Source organism: Rhipicephalus sanguineus, chromosome 6 (genome assembly GCF_013339695.2).
Source record: "Rhipicephalus sanguineus isolate Rsan-2018 chromosome 6, BIME_Rsan_1.4, whole genome shotgun sequence".
In the NCBI taxonomy this organism is placed as follows: domain Eukaryota; kingdom Metazoa; phylum Arthropoda; class Arachnida; order Ixodida; family Ixodidae; genus Rhipicephalus; species Rhipicephalus sanguineus.
The window spans coordinates 84,206,482-84,232,769 of NC_051181.1; the positions used below are offsets into that span (position 1 = coordinate 84,206,482).

The 26,288-nt window shown below is 47.3% G+C and overlaps 1 protein-coding gene across 1 annotated transcript; it reads left to right on the plus strand.

Moving 5' to 3' along the window:
- Positions 1-305: 305 nt before the first annotated feature.
- LOC119397387 (transposable element P transposase) lies at positions 306-25,789 on the plus strand. Its single transcript, XM_049416548.1, has 7 exons — positions 306-1,964; positions 2,089-2,190; positions 2,446-2,625; positions 2,844-4,196; positions 23,066-23,324; positions 24,558-24,700; positions 25,608-25,789. Exons 1-7 carry the CDS (start codon positions 509-511, stop codon positions 25,787-25,789), a joined length of 3,675 nt encoding a protein of 1,224 aa, XP_049272505.1. The 5' UTR covers positions 306-508.
- The last annotated feature ends 499 nt before the right edge of the window (positions 25,790-26,288 follow it).

Consider the following 26,288-nt stretch of genomic DNA (forward strand, 5'->3'; position numbering starts at 1 on the left):
AAAACCGACTGACACCACGAAAGTTCCCTTATGTATTCGCATAAGACGACTCGTTGCGGAAAGCCTTCTTCGTTTTCTGCTCACTCGACTCACTCACTCGGCCTTTTTCAGGTCTGAACAGCGCCTCTAGTGGAGATCGCTGAAATCGAAACTGAGGGTCCATGGCCTCCGAAGTTGCCCGCTGCGTGCCGGTAGGCATTCTCGGAGGCCTGGTGTTTTTTCGGAAAATTTTGCAAATCTGCCACTTCAGGTGGCGCTCAGTTCGCTCCTGTCGCCACGCTGTGACTATGGTGGCTAGAGGGGGAAGTGTGACGGGCGCTGTATCCCCGCCATGTGAGAGAGATGCGCGGAACGCAATGAAAATTCTGGCCGCCGCAAGGGGCGCTGGTGTAGTAGTAGGTGCTCGCCACGCGTGCTTTGGCTCGTTCGTTCTCTCTGTGCTGTGCCGTCACCTTGTTCGGATGGATCGCGTTCGCTGTCGTTTGTTTACCCACGTGTTCTGCAAACCATGCCGTCAAGTCGTGCAAGTACATGCTTCGTCCCTGGATGTAAAGGCGGGTATAGATCGTGCTCGGAGAAGCTCTCGGTGTTTAAAGCCCCGAAGGATCTCTCGAGGCGAGAGCAATGGGCTCGAAATATTAAGCGGGCTGACAAGGAGCTGACGAGAGACAGCGTTGTTTGTGAGCGGCACTTCGACGCGAGTTTCATTGAAAGGACATACCGCCACGTTATAAACGGTGAGGTTGTTCAGATACCCCGCGATTGTCCGCGTTTGTCAGAAGACGCTGTACCTACGGTGTTCCCGGACGCACCGAAGTACTTCACCAAAGAAGCGCCCGTGAAAAGAAAGGACAGAAATGTATGTGAGCAGCACGGACCTACTAAAAAACGGCGAAAGCCGAACTCGGACAGCAGGCAAGAGCCCGAAGCACACGTGCAGCAGCAGGAGCACGAAGATCCCAATGTTCTTCCCGAGGTGGAGACATCTGGTGCAGTTCACGCCGACGCCGAAGTTCAACGTGTGTGCGGTAACCTCCGTTTACCCGACAAAACGTGGAACAAGTTAACGTTTTGCAGTGAACGTGATTCTGCATTATACGGTGTGTGTGAGCTCGAGGGCGAGCAGGTGGACCACATCTTGCTGCCTAAGTTGGTTAAGTTCAAAGCTAATATCAGCCAACAGAACTCATTGAGTTGCTTTGTATACTTGAGGGGCAAACTGCATTCACAGTGTACCGTCTCATCGCCGGAAGAAGCGCAGTCGGTGCTCGACAGCACACATGCACTTGCATTGTGTCAAGGCTGCGGCATGAGACCGGAAAAGCAAGGACAGTATGTATTGTTTGCTGGGAATTACTTTTCTGTCAAGTGTACTTATGTGTGTGAGAGTGGTGACTCCTGCATACACTGCAAATATCTCAGAAAACTGGTGCAAAACCAAATGTCGCGAAAGCGGTGTAGCGGGGGCATGTCCAAACGTCAGAAGAAGCTCGCTAACACACGCCGCAGCTTGCGTACTGCTCAGAAAAAGCTGCTGAATGCAGAACGCGAACTAGCAGCGATGCGGCAGGCAAATCAACAAATTGCCGACGAGGTGCTGGACGCTCGCATTAGAAGTTTGCCTGAAAAGCAACAAATGGCTGTCAGGGCCTGCTTCGAGGCAGCTACAAGAAAATCAACATCTGGGATGTTGTATGAGAAGGAATGGATTTTGGAGTGTGTACTTCTGCGGATGCGTAGTCCCAAACTATACGAGCAGCTTCGTAAGCAAAAAGTTCTTATATTGCCAAGCAGAACGTGTCTCCAGCGCTATACTCGCAGCTTCAAAAGTGGCTTTGGATTTAACAAAGCAGTTTTCGACGCCCTTGCTATCAAGACAAAAGATATGGACATCCCTAGTAGACATGGAGGCATCATCTTCGATGAGATGAAGTTGGCTGAGCATTTCAACGTCAATGCAGCAGGTAAGCGCTACCATTTCTTCAATCGAGCATCAGATCACTGAAGGTGCACCATGTTTGCCCGGTATAGAGCCTGTTTTTATACTGCGGAGGCAATCAGTTTTTTTCATTTTTAACTTATTTACAGGGACAGTGGAAGGCTTTGTTGATCTTGGAAAGTTCACCTTGGAGGAAGATCGGACGACTCCAGCAGACCACGGGATGGTGATGATGTTTCAACCTTTTCAAGGTGAGGAAGCGCTATTATCAATTTGTGTGCCAACATATGTTGACTGATAAAAGTAATTTCACTTTGCCAAGTTAATGAAGAATTTAAATCGGCTCCTTATTAGATGTCACGTTTATTGAGAGTGCTTAGTCAGCATAGCGAATTCACTTGTGTAAGGTGCGAGAAAGCCTCTCAATTTTGTGTGAAACAACTTAGCAGGTCAGGCAGCTGTCTTCCTATAAACATGAGTCTAACTATGTGACTGATTTTGTGCAGGTGACTGGACACAGATATTGGGGGTGTTTTCATCCAAAGGGAACATCAAAGCAGAAATGCTGGCGAAGCTTCTTCTAGAGGCCATCCTGCTGTCAGAACAAGCCGGACTTTTCGTCGACTTTGTATCCTGTGATGGAGCAACCTGGAATCGAAGCGTGTGGAGGTCATTTGGAATTGGCGGTATGAAGCTGCACTATTTGTTCTATTGTGCCAATTTCAACATGCCTGCTATGCGCATGGAATACATGAAACAATATATGCATCTCAATATCAGCGATATCTCCCCAGAACAGTGTATACTCATTAAGTTTCAGTCACCTCTATCACTTTTCGTGCTGAGGAAACGGTGAGGATTTGAAAAGCAGAGATGCTGACTACTTCTTTTTTCCTTATTTCAGCATCCTCAGTCAAGACCACATGCAACGTTACCCACCCTGTGGACCCCTCCAGAAAGCTTCACTTCTGCTCAGACTTCCCACATTTAGTGAAATGTGTTCGCAACTCATTTGTAAGCACCGGGTTCACCACTCAAGACGGTCGTGCGTGTGTTGAGCACATTGAGGCAGCATGGGAGAAAGACAAAAGTTCTTTAACTCTGAAGGCCATGCCACATATTACGAGAGTGCACATTCGGCCCAATTCGTTTGAGAAAATGAAAGTTAACTTGACGTTCACACTGTTCAGTGATGAAGTTTTGAAAGGCATGTTTTTGTTCACATCAGACATTGACGAGATTTCTCGTTCGAAACTAATGCCCACAGTGGAGCTTGTGAAGCGAATGAGTCGACTAATAGCTGTGATGATGTCCAGGTGCCCGCGAGATGGGCTCAGACCGTCATCAGAGAAAGTTGCTGAGCTCGAGGCATTCCTTTTATTTATGGATCACTGGGAAGCAGCAGCAAAGACAGCCGGTGGTGGGTTCGTTAGCAAAAGCACCGCAGAAGGTTTGCGTGTTACTCTATGTAGCACGCTTTCCCTTCTTACCTACTTGACAAAGTCTCTCGGCTTTAGGTACATGTTAACAGCCCGACTCAGCCAGGACAAACTAGAGAATATTTTCGGGATAATTAGGCAATATTCTGGTACTAATGACCATCCAAATCCCGGGCAGTTCCTCGTGACTGTAAATTGTTTGTCTTTTTATAATCTTGCGAGACCACCCAAGAGTGGGAACTCCCCAGCAGAGCTTGTAACAGCTCTCCTTGACACTTCATCACCAGCCACAGGTGATGCCATTTTCGGCATACGAGATATCATTGAAGATATGCTAGAAGTTGGAGATGTTGATGGGGCTAGGTCTACACTGCAATCTCTAAGTGGTGACCACAGCAGCTATGCCGTTCAGAAAAGTGACAGCCGTCTTATTTATTATGTTGCTGGCTATGTTGCAAAAAAGTTCAACAAAAAAAGCTCTTGCAACGAGTGCATTTCCACTCTCGCCACCAAGAAATCAGGAGCCATTGTCAAACCGAACAGCGAATTAGTCAGTGAATTCGACAAAGGAGGATTATTGTATCCTTGTGACAATCTGGCCAAACTTGTGAAAACCTTGGAGGATGCATTTACTTTCTTCTTTTCTGCTGAAAAATTGAACTCTTTCAGCACACATGATTTCATGCAGTTCTTGGCAGGCATCAAACTGGATAGAGTTGGCTGCGAAATTCACAGCAAGGAACTGACCGCAAAAGTAGTCCAGTTTTTTCTGCTCACGCGTATGCACTTCTGGACAAAATCTTTGAACAAAGAGAGGAGTGTCCAAAGGGAGCGCCAAAAACACTTGAAGTTGAGGAAGGTCAAGTAATTTGACCTCTTATGCGATGTATGCGATGATAAATGTGTGATGAATAAAAATGTTTTACCATTTTCCTTGCGTGTATTTAGTATGCATCCAAAGCCGTAGGTTAACAGAAATCATGGACTTTGCATAGATAGAACTATCGCTAAAATAATCAAATAAAATGTTCAATATCAAAAAGCCTCCAGCTGCTGCGTTCCAATCTCCAAGTTCCTCAAGGAAAAGGAGCCGGAAAATGTAAATGCTTTGAACATTTCACGCTGAAGGGAACCCCCTACAATTAAGAGGAAATGAAGAGGGGGGGGGGTGCGGACTTAGAGGAAATAAAAAAATAATAAACACACTGCACTGCAGCCACTATACTCACTATGGATGATTGGAAACAGTTTACAATTCACCAAGAGGAAAAAACACTCGAGTCAGCAAGTGGTTTATTTCAACTGAAGCAGACTATAAACATGGTAAAATCAAACAGCGTACGCTAAGTTAGCGTTTGCGGCCCGCTATTTCAGTCACTTAACGGGAGCCCGCAAGCGGTTAGCGTACGACGCTTGCTCAGTTGCGCGAAAAGCCAACGCAAAGCTTTGCGTACGCTATAGAACGACACAGGACGGGCGCTGAGCAGTTGAGCGCCTGTCCTGCGTCGTTCTTCTTCTCGCCGTACTTCTGCGCTGCTTCTACCATGAAAATCAACCAACTAGCCCAGTTTTGCACGCTGTTGCAGATTAAACATGTCAAAGGGAACCGATATTAAGAAACATTTGAATATGAAAACCTCCGTCTGATTTAAAATCATTGGTTTTTTTTTTCCTCTTGCTTAACACCGCTCAGAACTTGCAACACATGATTTTTAGCGAAGCAAACACGTAGTGCCTTTAACAGCACGGGCGCGGTGTATAAGCGATTATTATAAACAAGTGAAAATAACGTCTAGCGGTCATACGCAAAGCAAACAAACGCCGCCGCAAGCACCTACTGCGCAGGCAGCGCCACCTGGTGTGACCGCCATCTTTCATTGGGAATTCGTACAGCCCTCCGCTCTCGCCCGTCACACTTCCCCCTCTAGCCACCATACTGTGACCCTCAAAAAACATGGCGCTGGTCGCCACCGCCGACGCGCATGCGCAGACTACCCTCATGAAAAATGCCCATTGCCCCCCCCCCCCCCTCTACGAAAGCTTTCTGCAGAGGAGTGGCGCGAGCCAATGGGGGCTTGAGCTAAGGCCTCCACCCTACGAGGGAGAGCTCTTATCCTTGTACAAATAAAAGTTTTAGAACGCAGCTGTTAGGCGCCCGTTCCTGCGTTGGGCGGCGTCGCCGTTGGCGTCGGTGGCGTAACCGATAGAGCGAACGAAGACGAAAGAGAGCGAACGCGGAGTCTATATCACGAGCCACTGGCCTCTAACCTCGCTTCCTTCCTCCGTCACACACGCCTGCCCAGGGGCGTAGCCAGAAATTTTTTTCGGGGGGGGGGGGGGGGGTTCCACCATACTTTGTGTATGTTCATGCGTGCGTTTGTATGTGCGTGTGCATATATGCGCAAGCAAAACTGAAAAATTTCGGGGGGGGGGGGGGGGGTTGAACCCCCCCAACCCCCCCTCCCTGGCTACGCCCCTGCGCCTGCCCCTCGGTCGGAGCTCGTGTGCATGCAGGGCTGGCACGTGCACTGCGGCTGGCTTGTAGTATAGCGCGGAAACAAACGAGGACAAAGAATAAGCACACTACGAACACAAGCGGTTGGCTTCACTTGTCGTAACGGTGCTGTCGGCGTTTCGCTTGGCTCGCAAAGCCTACAATACACAAAGTGGTGAGCGTAGCACTCCAGCGCCAGCAGTTTCTGCAGCAATATGTAACAAATGTTACATTCCTACAACTGCGGATAGCCTAAACTTCAAACACAGTTGGCGTTGCCCCAACATGAAGCGCGCTCAGAATTCGCATTAGGCAATATCGTAATCTTCGGTGAATTTCTCTCTCTTTCTCTCTCTTTCTTTATGCATCTAACGGTGTGGACTTTCCGCATATATCATGTGGTTTTGCAGTGCCTCTGGAATCGGGCCACCTTTGTGCAGTGTTGGAGGTAACGCGTTACAAGTAACGGCGTTACCGGTAACGCGTTACTTTGTTCGGTAACTTAGTAACGTACTCGTTAGAATGTAAGAACTTTAACGGGTGACGTACTTACGTTAACATTTTTCGGTAACGTGTGGTGTCACGTTACTCGTTACTTTTTCATCCTGTAGGTGCCGTTTTCCCAGAGCCCACCCTGACGAATTCCTTTTGTCGCAGCGCCCGACTGCTGTCGGCCTGCCAGGCACTGACCAAGAAAACGCGGTCGAAATCGCTTTTGTTTGTGGAAATTGCGGGGACCAATTTCTTAAGGCGAGGGACTCCCTGTGGGTAGGGTTTGACCATCGCCACACAAACCATGAAGAAAGCCGCGTAATTCGCCATAAGAAACTGTACGGGCATGCTTCTCGTGGAAGTGGTTGTAGCAGGTGGATCGCTGGCACATGCGCCTTTCCGCGCCCAAAAGACAGGCAGCCCGAAGAGAAAGCGCAAGGACTGGTTTACTCCATGCCATGTGCTGATCATGAAACTTCGTACGTGGGGGAAACAAAGAACTTCACCGAGGGGCTGCGGCGACATAAAAACGACGTCCGCAAGTTCGAACGACAAAGGAGTACACTCGCTGAGCACAGCATGGTGAACGACCACAGCATCGAATTTGACAACTCCCGATTCGTCGACTTAAGTGGGTTTTTTTTGGAATTCTGGCCCATCCAGGCGTCAGCCCGTAACATCAACCGGTCTCCAGGTGCGCTGCCAATCGAGAGTCTGCCTTATTGTGGAGAATAGGCGCTACCCCACGGCTGGAAGAAAACCCTGCAAAAGAATGCGAGTGGGACGCGGAACGTCGAATTCTTTCTTGTAAAGCAAAAAAAAAAAAACTTTTTACTCACTACCTTGGTTGGCGTTCCTCTGTTTCAACCAAAGCCCATTAATACCGCTGTCACACGAACAGCCTTAACCGCGGTTAAGCTAACTACAGTTACGGCTAACCACGGTTACATGTAGCTACACAGCAGACATAACAGCAGTTAGTCTCTTAACCGTGGTAATTGCAAACAGGTGATTCCACGAGAGATCGACACGGATCCGAAAATGGATATTTTAGATTTGATTGAGTATTTTATATTTTATGCACGTACCACCCAGTAGCCCGAAAAGGACCTTAGTTTTCTTATTAACTGCATAATTTACGAGGGCAAAAAAATATCGAACATATTCAATACGGAGGGACCACTTTCACTACCTGTCGTTCTCGAAAGTTCACGACGTTGTAAAACACAAATATTGCCGCTAAAAGGAAGACATTTTGTGTATGAAATGGGTGCGCAACAAAGAGTAAAGTAACATTGTTTGAAACTTGTAGAACGAGGGAAACTGTTTTTAAAAAATGTCTAAATATGCGACATTTATTATAGTCGCTACAAAGTTGATAAGACTTATCAACGTTGTTTTGAAAATAAATTTTGCTTCTCTCTATCTCCAACTGCAGCGAAGTTCCTGGTTATTGAACTCCTGAGCGAGCACAGGCTGATCTTGAACGCTCTCACATAAACGCTCACAATTTTTGCGGTAATTATACAGGTTAAAGTGAACAAAAAATGCTTATGCACACATATTTTTTCCCGTGACTAGCCCATTAAAGTATTTGTTTACTACTACAAAATTTACGCATACATTTTTGCTAGTAAAGCACGCCATCAGAATTATATAAATTTCTTGAGAATTCATTGATGGTTTCTTTACGAATGGCATTGGTGATTAAATCTCATATTGTGTATAATGTCACAATGAGAAAAATGGCTTCACCATGTGCCAGAGTCAGAAGGTATCACATGTAACTCTACAGGCAACTTTAAGCCCCTATAACGTTGCTAAGGTCCGGTACTTGTGCAAATAATACTCGTATAATCAGCATTTTGGGTATATTCGTTGTTGGGTTAGAAGTTTTACGTGAAACGTAAATTTCAGATTTAAAATATTCTTACTGGGGGTTCCTGCAGCAAAGACATTGGTTAAAATTTATGATTGAGGAGTAACGGCAGAGGTATACGTTCGTTACTTTTTTTCGGCAACGGTAACGGTAATGCGTTACATTTTTTTGTAGGTAAAGGTAACGTAGCGTGATAACGCGTTCATTTTTTTATAGTTTACCGAGCAATGTAATTAGTTACTTTTTATCAGTAACGCCTACAACACTGCCTTTGACCAAGCGGCGATGCCATGCAATGACGTCATCACGCACCTTCACATTATGTGAAGTCACAGTAACGTTGTGATGACGTCATAATCCCGTCATATTTTTGCGAGCTGTGAAGCCATGTTGACGTCACATGATTACGTCTTCGCATAATTATCTCTTGCATCACTTCGTGTTGACACGAATAAAGAAGAATATCAATATCGATAATGTTAAAGGGTTCATAACATTCCAAACGCTATAGATTAAAGGCATAGCGCAGGCATCAATTTCACGAACTTATTAAACAAAACTGCAGTTAATTCCGCTGAGGATAACTGTTGTAGCGTGCAGTGGTTTCAGTCTAGCGAGGCAAATATATAGTGCATGTGTTATTGATTAAATTGTCATAAGGGCGAATAACCAGCATCACGCGACAGAAGCGAACACTGGCCCGTGCTATACGCGAGTAGATGCGGTACATGTGGCTACATGTACCGCGTCTACTAAGATCCACCAGAAGAAAGAAGAAGCACAAGAAAGATGCGTGGTGCTTAGGCGCCTAGGTTTTTCTCGAAGTTATGTACCAACTAGCCCAACAACAAGTCTGTTAAAGGGGCCCTGCAACACTTTTCCAAGTAGCCATGGAATGGCTTCACTAAAGAAACTTATTGCCTCCCGAATCGAACGCCGCAAAAATTTTTAGAATCCGTCCAGTACGAGCGGAGTTACAAAGATTTGTCGCACGCTGTAATTGCTTTCTTCTTTCGCCCCGACGAAAGCGCTGGAAGCTAAGCAGGGGGGGGGGGGATGGCACGGGAGAAGAAGGTACGTCACGCGCGCCTTCTGACCTTGAGCACATTTTTTTAGGGGCGAAGCTCCTCTTAGCCTAACCTTGTCACCTCTCCGTTGTCCGGCGTAACCACCTTTGCAAACTGCCCACTACTTCGTCTTTGCAAACATCCCACTACGACCCATCACCGATCCTTTGCAAACTGCCCACTACTTCGTCTTGCAAACATCCCACTACGATTCATCACCGATCCATTACTTCACCGACCATAAAGCCGTTATAATGAAGGTGGAACGGAAGCCACCTTTGCAAACTGCCGACTACTTCGTCTTTGCAAACATCCCACTGCGACCCATCACCGATCCATCACTTCACCGACCATAAAGCCGTTATAATGAAGGGGGAACGGAAGCCACGTCTGGCTACCACTTACGATTAATAAAATTTCTTGTATAAATATATACAGTGTTTGTCACGTCTTTGATGATGTACTGGGCTATCGCTTTGATTACTGCTGGGCGAAACCACTGAAGATTTCACGGTGTAACCATGATTGCTTCAGGAGCTTCGCCCAAGCTCTTCATCATTCTCCCGGGGATATGCTGTGAATTTTTTTCTTCGAACGCGTGGCGTACCTTTAGTGCGATCGCGCGCGCGGCCCCACTCGCAGCGGCCGCAGTAACTACCGAGCGGCCATATTCAAATCAGCCAATGGTGTGGAACCTGCCTGTGACGCCGTAAGCATAATTTTTTGTGAAGAGAAGAGGAAGCGCTTTTTAGCTGACTTTGCGAATATATTGTCAACCCCAGGCCTCGTGCAGCGCTATAATGTTTCGGAGCCTCAACTACCGATCGACAGCATTTTCTAACCATGCTGGAAAAGTGTTCCAGGGCCCCTTTAAGATATTTTACTAAGCTACTGTCGCTGACGGAAGCAATGAGGCTCCTTTCGATTGATGATTCTCAGCGTTAAATCAGCGCACAACACATCTACATCGGCTAAGGCCTTTGCAACCTTCTGAAGAGCGGTTTTGATCAACATGCCAATTGATACTGCATATACTGCTAAACTACTTGCCAGTCTGCCATGAGGGTTCGACGTTCAGGAAGCTCGCCGTCATACAGAAGGCTGCAAGCACCGCCAGTGCAGAACATCCACGGAGTTCCGGCAACTCGTCGATGGTGATGGAAATGGGGCGGTCTTTCGTGTAAGAGTTTATTGTCCCAATGTCCATCGCACTGACTTCATGTAGTTATATCCGGCTATATTTTACCACTAGCTGGCATCATGCGTGCCGCCGGGCACATGCTTAGAAAGAGGCTGCCAAGAGGTCCATCAGCATGTGCAGTGGAATCCCAACGTGAGAGAGCGCAGCACGGCAAGACTGGTGTTTGAGGTCGTGCTTATATCGGCCGAACCGGCCACTGTATCAATGACTGCTTATAAAATGCCGTTTCGATAAAGAACGGAACAGGTCATACTGGCCGTTAAAATCGGAGTTTATCTGATAAATCCGTATTGTGAAAAATTTTACCGGCGAGTGTTTATCAGATGTTTTCGGATTTATCCGAAAACACGAAGCCTTAGTTATACCGTTAGTCATGATCAGATATAAATTGTTGCTAGTGGGTTATTCATGATGGGATGTAAAATCAACAGCACTCGTGTTTGTCTGTAGTTGAGTGTCCTCCATGTGATGTGCGCTACCATATTGCCACGTGCGTTTCTTACTATCCCTTTTGCTGTATTCGGTATTCGCCCACAAATGCTGTCAGCAACGCTCAGCGCAAACCGCGCCTCATTGTTCGAGAAGCTTCGCGATTATTGTAGATCATTTTGTTAAGATTGCGCGCAAGACGCGAACACTCGAGCTTATTCTAGAGATTGCGCGACAACCAGCGATAACGCTGGAATATTCTACGGCACATGCATAAAAGCCGACGCGCTTCACCGCTTGTCAGTTGATCGACGGTCGACGCTCTGTTCGCCGCTATCAGTGTATTGCTGCAGTTTGACTTTCAGTTTCCTGGCCACAAGTTCGGCCAAATAAAGAGTTTCATCTTGACCACGCCAGCTGTTGTCTTCGTCGACGTCACGACCCCGTGACAATATCTCATCAAGGCAGCAACCACAATTTTTTTTCGTAGTTAGTTATTTGGAGATCCCGTGAGCTGTCAGCTGATAACGTCATTGCATGGCGTCATCTTCAGTGTTATGGGCTCATAATCACCAGATATATCATGTAAAATTCTATGCAATTGCTGATCCAGCCTCTCAGCCAATACGTACATGTCGGAATTATTATTGGTAAAAAAATACCTATCTAAACTATCCTGCACTTCAGATATGGGTAAGCGACAAGGGAAAAGGGGGGGGGGGGTGTTCTGGCGACGTGCCGGGGGCCTCATAATACTGCCCCGCGGGCCGCAGGTTGCCAACCCCTGCTCTATACCATCTTGAGTGAGAGAATCCAGTACCGCAAACTCTGTGCGAGGTGGGTTGTCAAAGGCGCTGACCGGCCATCACAAAACGCAGCGAGCGGGCGACTCCTTAACGTTTCTCCAAGGCTACCTCGATGAAGAAAAAAATTTTTGATCATAAGAGTAAAGTTCAGGTTCTTTTGAAGATGAGAAACCACACTCCACACTCGGCGCCCGAGACGCACCACCCGAGGTGATATAAACGAAGTGGGAGTAATTAACGTTGGATTCACTGGTCGCTTGAAGAATAAGATACGCTGGAGAAGCTTAGAGGAAAATCAAGACGACTTATATTTACAGATTTACAGAAGAATTACAAGCATAAATTTTACAAAGAAATAAAGAAAAACAAACACTGGAAATGAACCGTCTGTAGGGCGACCCTACGAGATTCGGCAGAGCCGATGGTGCCTAACACCTTAAGCCCGGTTCAGAACGCCAGACGGAACACCGGGGCCGCTTTTTATTACCCTGATGCTCCGCCTTTACATCACTGCCGGCGAATAGCCGCCTGTTTGCCCTGTAATTGGGCGGTGCATGGAGCAAATCAACAAACTCGCGACAAGGTCACCGCCTCCATACACCTATGCGGGCTCATGCTCCTCGCCCCAAGCAACACACAAACAACAGGCAAATAAAAACAAAGTAAACTAAAGTTGTTGTGGCCAGGGCAGGCTCAGCTGACGCTACACGTGTCTAGAGCTAAGTGCACGCGCGCAGTGATAAGAAAAGAAAAGAAAGACGTCGTTAAGGATAACGTCCTTGGTGGCATGTCAAACACCCTGCTGAAGAGACGGCACACCGCCTGTCTTGTGGGTGCCCCGACCACCCTCGGGCCACTTCGCTGTTTCCCCCTCCGCGCAAAACGTCGCACGTGGCGCCGCTTATAAGCTCGTTTTCCTGCTCCCGCTCCCACGATTTTGCCGAACCAGACTGCAAAGCAAAGTGCGGAAATGGACACCACGCCGAAAAGGAGGCCAGCGCGCAAACAATTGTCAAAGATGCCGACCGGGCGTCCGTTGCCCCACGACGTGGGCCCGCTCCTCGTCGTTCACGCATTCGAGCGTCAAGGGCCTGTCCGCTGTTCGAGCCACCTGATGCAAGCCACACATGACGAATGCCTCCGGCGACCACGCGGTGCACAAAAAGTAGGCCGCTTGGTCTCGTACCTCCTTGGGTAGCGCCCGCGAAGCGCGCGAACGGCAAACTGCGGGGCCCGGAGGCGGCCCATTCATGCGCCGCCGAAAGGCATCTCTGAGCAATCAGGGAGGTCATTACGACTGCGTTTCCAACCCTTCCTGCCGCCGCCCCCGAGTGGGGCCGGGCTCCTTGTCCCGGGCGCGACAAGGAACCCGATGGGCTCACCCATCTCCGGAATCTAAGTACTTTTCGTGGCGATGCACAGGCACTTCGAAGCACCCCCACAGGCGTGGCCCCCCAAGTTGGCCGCACCAAGTAAACATAAAAGAAAGAACCGTGCGTCCGGTTTTGACGGCGGTCCTACACATAACAGTCACAGGGGTCCAATACATGTGGCCGTTTGGAAACTGAAAAATAAACGAAAGGTCAATCCAAACAGTGGAAGCATTCTGATTTCTCGAGAGTAAAGAAGTTCAAGTGAACCTTCTCCAACAAGAAGTGTGGCTACTGTGTTCTGGGAAAGAAATGCGTTCCCTTGGTGGAATTCATGAAACCTGGCATAACCATCAATGCAGCTTCGTACAGCGTGACTTTTGATCGCCTGCGAAAGACAATTCAGTACAAGCGAAGGAAAGTGTGAGTGAGTGAGTGAGTGAGTGAGTGAGTGAGTGATTGATGTGAGTGATGCGGTGAGTGATGAGTGAGTGATAGTGAGTGAATGTGAAGTGAGTGCCGCGTGAGTGATTGTGATGTGAGGAGGAGTGAGTGAAGGAGGTGAGTGCGTGAGTGAGTGAGTGATGTGATGTGGTGAGTGAGTGAGTACGTGAGTGAGTGATGTGAGTGAGTGAGTGAGTGAGTGAGTGAGTGTGAGTGAGTGAGTGTGAGTGAGTGAGTGAGTGGAGTGGAGTTGACCGTGAGGAGTTGAGTGAGTGATGTGAGTGGAGTGAGTGAGTGAGTGAGTAGTGAGTGAGTGAAGTGAGTGAGGAGTGAGTGAGAACTTTATTGTGGTCTAAAAGTGGCAGAAGCTGAACGCGACTGGAGGTCCCGCTAGCTCAGCCAGGTGGCTCCACCCAGGAAGGTGCCAGAAGCTGGAGCCTCTCGGCGATGCCCCGGGCCCTCTGGACTGCCAAGAGTTGGTTGTTGAGTTCCATGCTGGGCATGGCAGCCTCCCAGGAGGGTTTGTCTGATAATCCTGACCCCGAATTAAAGGGGCACATCCAGAGCATATGTTCGAAATTGCAGTGCATGTGATTACGGAATGTTGTCATCAGGCATTGTCCTTTCTTATGACAATACGTGGTTTCAGAGTGCAGCTGCAACAACAGGAACAGAAACAAGAGAGAGAGGAAAGGCAGGGATGTTAACCAGTCTAGAAAAACTGGTTTCTCTACACTGCGGAAAGGGACTATGGGCGTTTGCTGCAACCAAGAAGCTCCTGATGTGCTTTTGGCTGGAAGTTTGATTACCCACAATACAACCCGGACTAAGTTCTCTCTGATTACCATCTCTTTGCTCATTTGAAACGCTGGCTAGAAGGCAGAAGCTTGACTCAGACAGCGAGCTGCAGATCGGCGCACAGAACTGGTTCAAAGCACACGTGGCTGCCTTGTACGAGGAGGGCATAGGAAAGTTTGTGCCACGATTCAGACGGATATGTCAATCAAAACGGCGACTATGTAGAGAAGTAGCTGGTAGAGCAGTCTTAATTTTCACTCTGGTTTTTACTTCGCGACCGACTGGACCTTTAAAAAATAGCCTCGCGGTATGAATCATTTGCTTCCAGTAAAAATGTGGCACGGAAATGTTTTCTACATAAAGTTGTTCTTCATAAAAGAAAAACATATCCTGCATCACCAGTAATGACATGGCGAAAGGTTAAGACTATATGAAGGAACTCTTGATTTCAATTTTGTCGCACGCCGTACGAACACGTCTTTAATATAACTACAGTCAACAGCGTGAATATCCATAGATGTCACTTGTTATAGATTGCTCCTGTTATCGCGTCACTCCTTGATGTCGTGGAGGCAACTATATTTTATTTTTTAAGCAATACAGATGTAGTTGATGCGCTGCATGAAAGGAACTTCGTGGAACATCGCTAAAGCAACTGCTTATTACAGAGATGTTGGTGCAGTAAGATTCTACGAGGCGCGTATAGGGTCGTATTTCACATCCCGATGATAGCGAAAGTTTCGAGCACTCATACAGACACTCCTGCGGCAATATGTATTTTTACGAAAGGACGTTCTTCCGTTGACTGTGTCTTCTTTATGTAGGATGACGACTTCGATCACAAGAGACACAATTGTAGCTTCCAAGGTTTGGTCAACAAGTAAGTTTTATATCGTTTACGCTGAAAGCGTCAACACGTCATCGCCTCATCTCAATGGCTCGCCGGGCTAATAACGTATGCATGTATATATAAGCTGGGGCTGGGCACTTGGTTGCATATGTTGATCGAACGGACCCACGATAGACGAACGACGGCTTGGACGGTCGGCCCAAAAGCTGTCCTCCGGAAATAGAGGTGGGTTAGCGCATCTTTGTTAGTACATTCATTTCTTTCTTTCTTCTATAAGCGCGAATTGAAAGTTACCCCTTGTTAGGAAAAAGGGATGTTAGGTAATCATAGCGTGGACGCTAACTTGCGTTCGCTCGAATCAAGTGTGACGGTGAAAGATGCCCTTGTCTAGACGCTGTCAGTTGATGCAGGAATATTTTATTTCAGTTATAGCCGTAACAGTGCATCTTAGTTCCAAAGAAGTTGCTACGTTTCTTGGGAGGACTGGGATTGTATAATATAATACCCTGTACTATAATTTGTCCCGCCCTAATTCGCTATAACGAGCACGCGGATCACCATCGGCAATATAACTCGACTGTCGTCATCCATAAAAGAGTGACGTCGCAATTTCCGCGTGTAACCGTCTATTGTTCTTACACTGTTAACTGCAGCGCGCCATAGCAAGCCCTTACCTCATGCTTACACTTTCTGTCCACTCTATTTGCTGTGGTCATCAGTGCAAAATATTTGTGTCTCTAACAGAAAAAAATAGGGATCATTGTTTGATAAGTTTTATTCAACCAATAAAATATATTTATTTGTTCCGGTGACAACACACGTAAGTGGACTGGAATTAAAACCACGAACGTGCCTTGAAAGCGTTCCATGGCCCGACAAGAGGTAAGGCGAGCGGCAGCACAGCACGAATAAACCAGCATTCTTAAATAAAGGCAGAAACAAAAAAGAGAACCTGGTCTGTACCTAACGCATTGAATGAGATCGTGATCGGCATGTTAAATGCAGACAACAAAACCTACATGCACATGGTTTGTACAGGCAAGAAGATCGTTAATTATATCAGTACTAAACGTTCTGTAAATATTACCGGAATAAATAAGTGCATCAATCACTGCCCTGCGAAAACACTGTCAATATGTACTGAGAAAATAAAGGCATGCAAAGGCGCGCTTCATAGCACCAGTTGTGTTATTCTCTGGAGATAGGGAGATTTGAAGTGCTTTTGGGCTAATGTGAGACTCGCCTAACGTCTGGTTCAACTTGTATTCGCACCAAAATCTTTTAAATACAATATGTCTTGCCGCACTTCGGGCCTCTGCATTAAAGAAAAATAGAACTTTGTGTAACTGCATGTGTTTCATAAATCAGTGTGTCACGAACTCCCGTCATTGGACAAATGTCGTCATTCCTTTCATTAACAGAAGTGAAACCTGTTTATCTACTCGCAATTAAAGGGGCTATGAAACCACAGCTTTTCGATAAACTCTTACTTCCAGCGCCTCCCCCTTTAAAAAAAGAAGTCACACTTTCGCCCGACAGGTGAAGCACTAATAGCGACAGCAATTTAACTCTGTCATACACTCTAAGAAGACCAGCACGATCTGGTGAGTCCTCAGTGGGCACATATTGTCACGAGGTCGCGACGTGGACGAAGGCAGCAGTCGGCTTGTTCAAGACTAAACTTTTTATTTAGGCGGACGTGTGCCCGGTAAAGGAGAAGTCAAACTGCAAGCGATACACGCTTTCACTGATAGCGGCGAGCAGAGTGTCGCCGGTCGATAATCTCACAAGCGGTAAAGCGTGTCAGCTTTTACACGTGTGCTATCGAAGATTCCAGCGTTATCGCTGGTGGCCGCGTAATCTCTCGAATAAACTAGACTATTCGCGTCCTGCGCGCAATCTTAACGGAATAGTCTAAAACAGTCGTGAAGCTTCTGAAACATCGCGGCTCGGTCCGCGTGGGGCGTTGCAAACAGTATTTGCGGGTGAAGCCCGAATACATCAAAATAGCACGCGCGGCAATGCCCCCCTCTGAAAAAGCATCGCCCGATGCTTAAAACAGAACACAGAACTGAAAACATCCATGCAGTACAAAAGAAACATAATAAAGCAAGCAAGAACAGGAGTCAGGTTCCTTAACGTGCATAGAAAGGCTTCAGGCGCATCACACGCTCGACCTCAGGGCGTGCCCGGCGCCGCTGAGAGTTCGTCATGCCGTCGGATATAACCTCGTAGTCGAGTTCGCGGAGACGTCGAAGTACCCTGTACGGTACGAATTATCGTTGAAGAAGCTCTCGCTAAGTCAACGTCGGCGTATCGGCGTCCAAAGCCAAACACGGTCGCCAGGGTGGTATTCTACGAAGCGTCGTCGAAGATTGTAACGGCGGCTGTTAGTCATCTGCTGATTCTTGATGCGTAGGCGGGCGAGTTGTCGGGCTTCTTCCGCGCGCTGAAGGTAGTCAGTGACGCCGAGGATTTCTTCGTCGGTGACGTTTGGTAGCACGGCGTCGAGCGTCGTTGCCGGGTACCTTCCGTAGACCAACTTGTATGGCGTCATCTGCGTGGTTTCTTGCACGGCCGTGCTGTATGCGAAGGTCACGTATGAAAGGATCGCATCCCACGTCTTCTGTTCGACTTGACGTATATGGTCAGCATGTCGGCGATGGTCTTATTTAGACGCTCGGTGAGGCCATTGGTCTGTGGGCGGCAGGCGGTGATCCGGCGGCGGCTTGTCTGGCTGTATCTCAAGATCGCCTGAGTTAGGTCCGCAGTGAAGGCCGCACCTCTGTCAGTAATGAGGACCTGTGGGGCAGGATGACGCAGGACGATGTTCTCAACGAACAACTTGGCTACCTCGGCGGCACTGCCTTTGGGTAGAGCCCTTGTCTATAGGTAGTTGGTAGCTACGACGGTCCATTTGTTTCCGAAATTCGACGTCGGGAACGGCCCCAGTAAGTCCATCCCGATTCGCTGAAACGGCCAGCGAGGTGGCTCGATGGGCTGAAGAAGACCGGCTGGCCTAGTCCGGCGGTGTCTTCCGTCGCCTGACAGTCTCGGCAAGTCTTTACGTAGTGGGTGACGTCAGCAGTGAGGCGAGGCCAGTAGTACTTTTCTTGTATTCTCGCGAGCAGTACGGGAAAATCCAAGGTGTCCTGCCGTCGGGTCTTCATGCAAAGCTTCCAGAACCTCTGGACGTAATGCTGAAGGTACTGCGAGGAGGTAGTTGGCCCGGAGTGGCGAGAAGTTCTGCTTCAGGAGAACGCCATTCCGCAAGAAAACGACGCCAGTCATCGGCTTGAATACCGTTGGAACAACGGTGGCTCTGCCCTCGAGGTATTCCACAAGGCCCTTGAGTTCCGGATCGGCTCGCTGTCATTCGGCGAAGTCATCAGCACTTAAGGTGGTGTCTGCTGTCCGCAGTATGTGTTTCCTCACTTAGCCCGAGGAGTGGTTCGTGACCCCTTTAACAGATACATCTGGTCACATGTTTCTCGTGCTTCCGTGCGATTCTCGTGTTTTCGTACTTAAAAGCATTTGTTTCTGCAATCATGACAGTTGTGTTTGAAGTGCGTGAGAGTGCTGAGTGACTGTTGAGTTATCACCTTAATGAGCTCCTTCTGTAAAGCGCGGTCGTTTTGTGTGTGCGAACATTTATGACGTGTGAGCATTGCTGTTGCGTCGACAATTATATCGTAGCACTGTGATTATGAATGTGGATGTCCATTCATGTGTCAATATTGTAGTACTGAAATTAGGTTTGTGATGTTCATTCATGTGTTAATATCATACTATTTCGTGATCGTTAACAACTTCACAATGACAACTATTATGTAAGGGAAAAGGAGTAGCTGGAGCCACAACAAGGCACTAACTTTCCGTTAAACACATTTAATAAAAAAGGACTCCTATTTTTTTTTTCCTTAGAGTGCATGCTTCGCCAAATTTTATGTCAGAAATGCTGTCGAAGTTTCTTCTCACATCATGTGCCGCTTACTCTAAATCAGTTGGTTCTAACGAAGACTGCACAGTAATCATCGGTAAGCTCCCAGAACAGCAGACTATGTGCAGTGGCGTAGGTAGAAAAGTTTTTCGGGGGGGGGGGGGGGCACGCTCTTGATCCGACGTGGGGTCCGGGCAAGTAAGTGGGGCCGACTGTCATGTTGTGCTGTGTATCCCATGCCAGAAAAAAATTTGGGGGGGGGGGGGTGGCACGGGCCCGGTGGCCCCCCCCCCCCCCCTCCCTGGCTACGCCACTCACTGTGTGAATGATGCGCCAAGGTGCGCGCCTTTCTCTGTGAAATTTGATCTTTGTATATCCACTTCCACAGTACCTTCTTACATGAAGGCTCAGTAAAAGATATACGTCGTTCGAGCTTAACATGCGCATGTGAATGTCCAGAGCTGGTTCCAGAAAATCAGTATGAGTAAAGGCAAGCGCGCAAAATCCTCGTGCTGTAAAAGATATTCCGTTGGCTTGATTAGGTTAAAATGTTGTAAAAGATATTCCGTTGGGTTGATTAGGTTAAAATGTTCTTTTAATAAGAGCTAGCTCTACATTTTGAAGTTGCATTTCTTCTTAAGAATCGTCTAATTTACAACTTCTTTCAATTTCAGCGATACCCGGCCCTGACCAGCCGAAATGAAGGCTTATGGAGGAATTCTTGCTGTGGCACTGCTGATACTATTTGTCGCTCATACATCGGCTCATAGGGTTCGTGTCAATTCTTTATTAGATGTACGGTACATCGATGCTGGAACTAAATATGAAATAAAATACACAGCAAAATAAAAAAGTCTACATGTAGGCCCATATATGCTCTTTAAAACCTGAAAGAAACCACGTTAAGAGATGATTTTATGTGATAAGGGAAAAAATACCTGAATTTCAGTAATGTTTTCAGATTTACCTATCAACGTGAGTGACGTGTGGTACCGAATCAAAGTTCTGTAAAATTAGTGTTGCGATGAGAGCGTCATCCAAGCAGGCCATCCCTTTTAAGCCGTGTCATAGATAAGTCTAAATAGTTAATTCATGCGCAAACGGACACATGTTTTCCTCATTGGCTTAGCGAGAATACCTTGCATACGTCATGTTACGCTGAATCGTCGACTAAGATGGCCTGTTCACTGGCTTATCTTTATCACCATGGTATTGTAGCCATCACAATCACCGTATACCGTTTTTTCTCTGATTGGCAATATTAGCAAACAATCCGGGGATCTTCTCATGCCATTAATACAAGCGGTATAGATACATTTTATAAGCTTGAGAATGACGACTAAATAATTTTGCAGGCTACGCACTCATACGGGCAATCAAACGTAAACAAACAAGGTACAGGACTGTACTTCCTCGAAAATATTATATAATAGCCCGAAACAAGAGGTCTTTTATAATGCGATGTTACATGATAAACATACTTTTGGCCACATGAGGCAAGTGTAAAAACTTCATGTGAAAGGTCACCTTGAAGAGTAGCGAACCTATACAATCTGCTTACGCCGATGGCATCGTCCGAACAAGGATACGAATTTCCAGTTGGACTGATATTTAGTGAAAATAGAGCAAAATGCTACGCCTATTGAAAGGCGTTCTCGGTGTCTTTTCTAGGGGCAAGATTTTATATTACCGTACAAGTGTTGATATGTCTAAATAGACCTTGTTAAGAAAGAGTCGTAGCTTGTGACTGTACCGGGACTCCTGTTTTAACGCGACAGCGTTAAAGAGCTCGTTCCGCAAAAATTCCGGTGTCGGCGTCGGTGTAGTTGGTTGTGAGTGAAAAATCATCATCTTGTATAAAATAAAATAAGAAAAAATCTTACGCTCGAGCGAGAATCCAACCCAGGCCTTCTGCGTGGCAAGCAGGTGCTTTACCACAGAGCCACTCCATTGCTTGGAGCTGCACTTAAATTAACTGTAGTGCTGCACAAACATACGCGTCCTGTGTACAGGTGTCACAGTACGAGATGTAATATCGCAGTAAAACGGAGCACAAGCGTATATTGCCACCGGGCGTCACACCATGTGAACTGCATAACGAGTTGGTGGTTTAAAGCCGGCCACCCATTACAAAAGGCACACACTGCGCGTATTCCCTTACGAACACGTAGTAGGTGCATCGCAACTTCGAAAAAGTATCACGCGCGTAATTGCTGCTGGTTTAAAGCATGCCGCCCATTACAAAGGGCATACATGTGCGCGCATTCTCTTACACACACGTAGTGGGTACACTGTTGTCATAAAAGTGCTGTTGAAGAGGGCGGATACCTTTACTATAGGTATGTCGAGTGTGTGTGTGTGTGTGTGTGTGTGTGTGTGTGTGTGTGTGTGTGTGTGTGTGTGTGTGTGTGTGTGTGTGTGTGTGTGTGGTGTGGTGTGTGTGTGTGTGTGTGTGTGTGTGTGTGTGTGTGTGTGTGTGTGTGTGTGTGTGTGTGTGTGTGTGTGTGTGTGTGTGTGTGTGTGTGTGTGTGTGTGTGTGTGTGTGTGTGTGTGTGTGTGTGTGTGTGTGTGTGTGTGTGTGTGTGTGAGACCGGGTGACTCAACATATTGACAAGCGAAACAGAGCACGATGAGGCCGGATATTTTTGTAAACATGTGCCTTGCCGTGCCTATCATCCGTGCTTAGCGTCAGCGCATAGCAGCGCGTGGACGTATGCATATTCACGATTCGCTGTGTCCAAATATATGTTCACACCGTCAGCTACCTCAACGGTTTTATCATGACCATGGGCGTTAGTCGTCGCGATAGAGACATGCTGTCAACATGGGTGCATCCACGTCAAACGATGCTATAGCTGCCAAACACGAATAGACATTGTACAAGCTCCCATATATCATAAGCACTACTTCTGTGAAGACACGTTTCACTTTCGTGTTATACCGATTCCTATGACGGAGGGATCAGCCATGTTTTTTTATTTTTTTATTTTGCGACACAAACTTTCCCTTAAGGCATAATATATGTTATGTATATTTGTGTTAAATGTGCGCCGTTAGCCCGGTGTTGTGTATGAAGTGAAGAAGTGTCTTGTGGGATATGTTGTCATGTATCCATCGGTCATAACTGTTTGCGTCACTGTAGCGAAGACCAGCTTGCAGGAGATGACGGGAGCGTTCCGACTGTAATCCTTGGCATGTCCATATAAGGTGGTATGCATCTGCTTGCATCGCTGGAACAGAACAGTACGGGCACGTAGCACCAACTGGTAAATGCGACCCGTTCCATATTGAGATAACAGCTGGTGTAAGGGCCACCCCTGCCCGAAGCCTCCTAAGCACGACTTCCTCCGCGCTAGTAAGGTGAAGGGGGAGAGAGCAGACACGCGGTGGGATAAGAGCGCGTGTATCCTGCCAGACAACATTTTTACAGGCACAGAGTGTATTTAGGGGTTGAGATGGAAGGAGAATAGATGGGAGGTCTGTGTTAGGAGGGCAGTGTGCCTGTTGGTCAGCAGCAATATTGTGAGGATTTGACAGCAAGAGTTCGCATATAAAGCACTTCTTTTGCGTTGCCATACATATTTTTATAAGGCCTCACGTTTCCACATTCATTCGCTAATTTTTTCTTCAGCACGCAAAAACTACCTTTGATATATTTATATATACGGCACGCATACCACACATGGTTTTCTTCGACTCTGTTTTTCTGATGTTCCTTCTTTTGAGATATTTTACGTAATCATTTTATTATCCGCTACGCATAGCAAAGTGTCAAATGTTCGATCAGTACAATGATTTCCGGATACTGTCTGCATCTATCTTATTACCACGTTCGTCCCCTTGCACTGTGCCTAATTTGACGCCTTACCTCCTGAGCCTGTATGCCCTTTGCGTCCTGTGCTTTGAATTCCGTGCAGTGGAGAACCTGATGAGCACAGCGATCGGCTTCTTCCAGGCAGGATCGGCGGGCGTCCCGACATACATGAACTGGCACATGATCAACTTCGCCCTGCGAGCTGACACGCTGCAGGCGCAGGTGCAGGATGAGATCGATCGCGTTACCGGCTCGCACAGGCGTCCCACGTGGGAAGACAGGCGTAACATGCCCCTCATCATGGCCGTCGTGTGGGAGATGCTGCGCTGGAAGGCAATCGCGCCGCTTAGTGCACCAAGGAGGTAATAAGAATGTACCACCTTCTACTTACAAGGGCTCAATCCCATCGACAGATTCGGCCATGTCAGATGATGGTGCTCTGGTCTCTTGGAGCAGCTCTTTTTTCCTTGGGTTTTAGCACGTGGGTGCGTCAGAACTGCATAATCAAAAAGAAAAAAAGGACAATATTCAAAAGCACTACACGCACACGAACGCAAGCGCACAATGTCTCCATACATGCAACCAGCACCGGAAGCACAATCGAATACTTATAAGACAAAGGTGCTGCCAAATGGGGATTAGGGGTTGGGAGGGGGTTCAAATTTCTCCCACTGTGCTTCTGCAGTCTGTATGCATATACATGAAGGCTCATACGGAAACACACACACACACTCACATACGTAAAGGTGCTGGACCCTACCCGAAATAAAATTCTGCCTACACCCCCGATTTAGGATGGTCAGACATTCAATATGTGCTTAATAATCAGAACATTGACGTGAGATTAGCCCGTGTAAAAGAGAAAGTAAAATTTCAAGAAGACAACACTAACCTCATTTATCATTAACAGACAGCACGCCGCAACTGATTATTATCGGGGCATGGCCACGACCGCAAGATTGCCCGTCGTCGCCGTCTTTGCAGTTGTTTTAGATGCGAAGGGGCTTTTGCTCGGGGCTGTGTCCGTAGTTCCATTGGCGACCGTCCGCTTTCTACCACCATAGCCATCCGAGCGCGCGCTCACGCCAAGGAGAAGTCTTCTTCCTCTTGTTCTTCGACCGTCTTGATGATGATACGTGCAGAGCACTTTAGGGGCCCGGGCTGCCGTATGCTGTCCTAGCTTGGCGTAACGCAGACAAAACCATGTGCGCTGGCACGCGCTAGCGCGTTCTGGCCTGTGTAAGGGGCTGGGTAAGACGCTGTGGCCTCTCCCCCTTACACTCTCTCAGCAATCACGTGATGGCGTCGGGGAACGAGATTCTGCAGATGCGCGGCGAACCCGCGTGGCGTGCTCCAACAATAGTTCGGGACGAGTAACAGCAACAGCAACTACAGTGAATCCATGGTGTGCGCCACTTGCAAGGACGCGTTAACATCGGGCAAGGTGCCCGTGATGAACGGAACTTTAGGTCGACCCATGCGCTCCTTCACATCCCCACATGGTTCCCTTTAGTGGGAGATGGTGTAATTTTTTGTAGTTGTTAAAACGTGTTTTCGAGGACAAGTAATCGAACAAAAGCTAATGCAATGTGCAGGGCCGAGGTGGATTTCACTTGCGACGGCTTCTTCTATCCAGCCGGAATCACGGTGATGGCCAATTACTGGGCCGTACACAACGATCCCAGCGTGTGGCCTAATCCGGAGAAGTTTGACCCCGGTCGTTTTTTGAACGACGACGGTTCGGCGACTTGCGAACGACCCAAACGCATCATCTAGTTTTCCTTGGGTGCGTATACTTACTCGAATGCAGATTTTTCTTTTTTCGTGAGAGGTGTATTCTTACTAAAGAACCGGCGCCCGTATTCACAGAGAAATAATAGTTGATTTTATTGCGATATCAATTATATGGACACTCTCGGCTATAGCGTATGAAATAGCTTATGAAGCACTCGGTGGCCTTCTTACTTGCAACGGTTATGACGCAGACGCCATGATCGGCCTCGTAAGTTCATATTAATTTTTTTTTTCTGCTTGTGATGGAGCGGCCCGCTGCTCTACCGCCTTGAGCGGTGGCGTTCCTCAGGACCTAAATAAAGTTCTCTCTCTCTCTCTCTCTCTCTCTGTCTGTCTGTCTGTCTGTCTGTCTGTCTGTCTGTCTGTCTGTCTGTCTGTCTGTCTGTCTGTCTGTCTGTCTGTCTGTCTGTCTGTCTGTCTGTCTGTCTGTCTGTCTGTCTGTCTGTCGTGATGAAGCGCCGCGTAAATTCAAACAGACATTCCATTGACGGGGCCGTGGCCCTTTTCGCATTTTTCCTGGTGCTGCTGGCATTTCAACTTACGTTTCTTCTTTCTTTAACAATCGCATGAAGATGTGATTCTTAGTGACTCTGGTGCTGTTACTAGTTTTGTGCTCACAATGCTTCCGTAAAAGAATTCTTGGGCTTCTACGTGCCAAAACCACGATGTGATTATAAGAGACGCCGTAGTGGAGATCTCCGGATTCATTTCGAACCCTTGCGGTTCATTAACGTGCATTTTAATCTAAACACGAGGTTTTTGCGTCTCTCCTCCATCCATACGCGGCAGCCGTGGCCAGGCACGAGTTATAAAGATTCCAGATATCTAATGAAATGTTCCCCATATTTCAGGAAAGCGCAAGTGTCCCGCAGAGACCCAAGCCATCATGGTGATATTTCTCTACATCACAAGCATACTTCAACGCTTTCGAGTGCTGTCCGAAGAAGGAGTCGCCATTGATATTGGCGATGCGAACGATCGCCTGCCCTCCAAGATTAAATACCGGCTCCGGTTCATACCCAGGAGAAAGTAAAACCCCAAAGACAGAACAAAACAAGCCAAGCAACTCAATGTTAAAGGTGTAAGAGGCACGGGTTAAACTTTGGAATAAGGGACGGAAAGAGCGATATCATTTTCGCACAAGATGTACCAACTAGTCCAACATCGCACGCTACAGCTAAGTGTATATCTGTCCCGTGCGCTTCAGAATTTGTGCTCTTTACGGTTTGCCAAAAGACTTAAGGCGTCTTCATAGGCAAACAGTCGTGTGCGGGCAGTCATATCGAAGCAGATCGCGTAACCCATTGTGCGTTGTGCTCACTCACGTTTTAAATCAGATGCGCCATTTAAGGGAAAAGGACGAGGGAGTCAAAAGTCACCCTGCTGGTCTGTATGCTTTAGCAGTACCGGTTACTAGCTGCATTTTGTTGTAAACATGTAAGTACAAGGCTGGAAGAAACCGTGCATAAATACGCTTCTAAATTATGAACGCAACAATGACAGACCTATTTTCTGTGCATCCCTGAATATGA

What these genes read in the sequence shown, in the direction of transcription:
- LOC119397387 (XM_049416548.1), top strand. Translation starts at nt 509, where the DNA reads ATGCCGTCAAGTCGTGCAAGTACATGCTTCGTCCCTGGATGTAAAGGC. An exon ending in GATGTTTCAACCTTTTCAAG is followed by an intron (nt 2,191 to 2,445) that starts GTGAGGAAGCGC and finishes GATTTTGTGCAG; the next exon opens with GTGACTGGACACAGATATTG. An exon ending in GAGGTCATTTGGAATTGGCG is followed by an intron (nt 2,626 to 2,843) that starts GTATGAAGCTGC and finishes TCCTTATTTCAG; the next exon opens with CATCCTCAGTCAAGACCACA.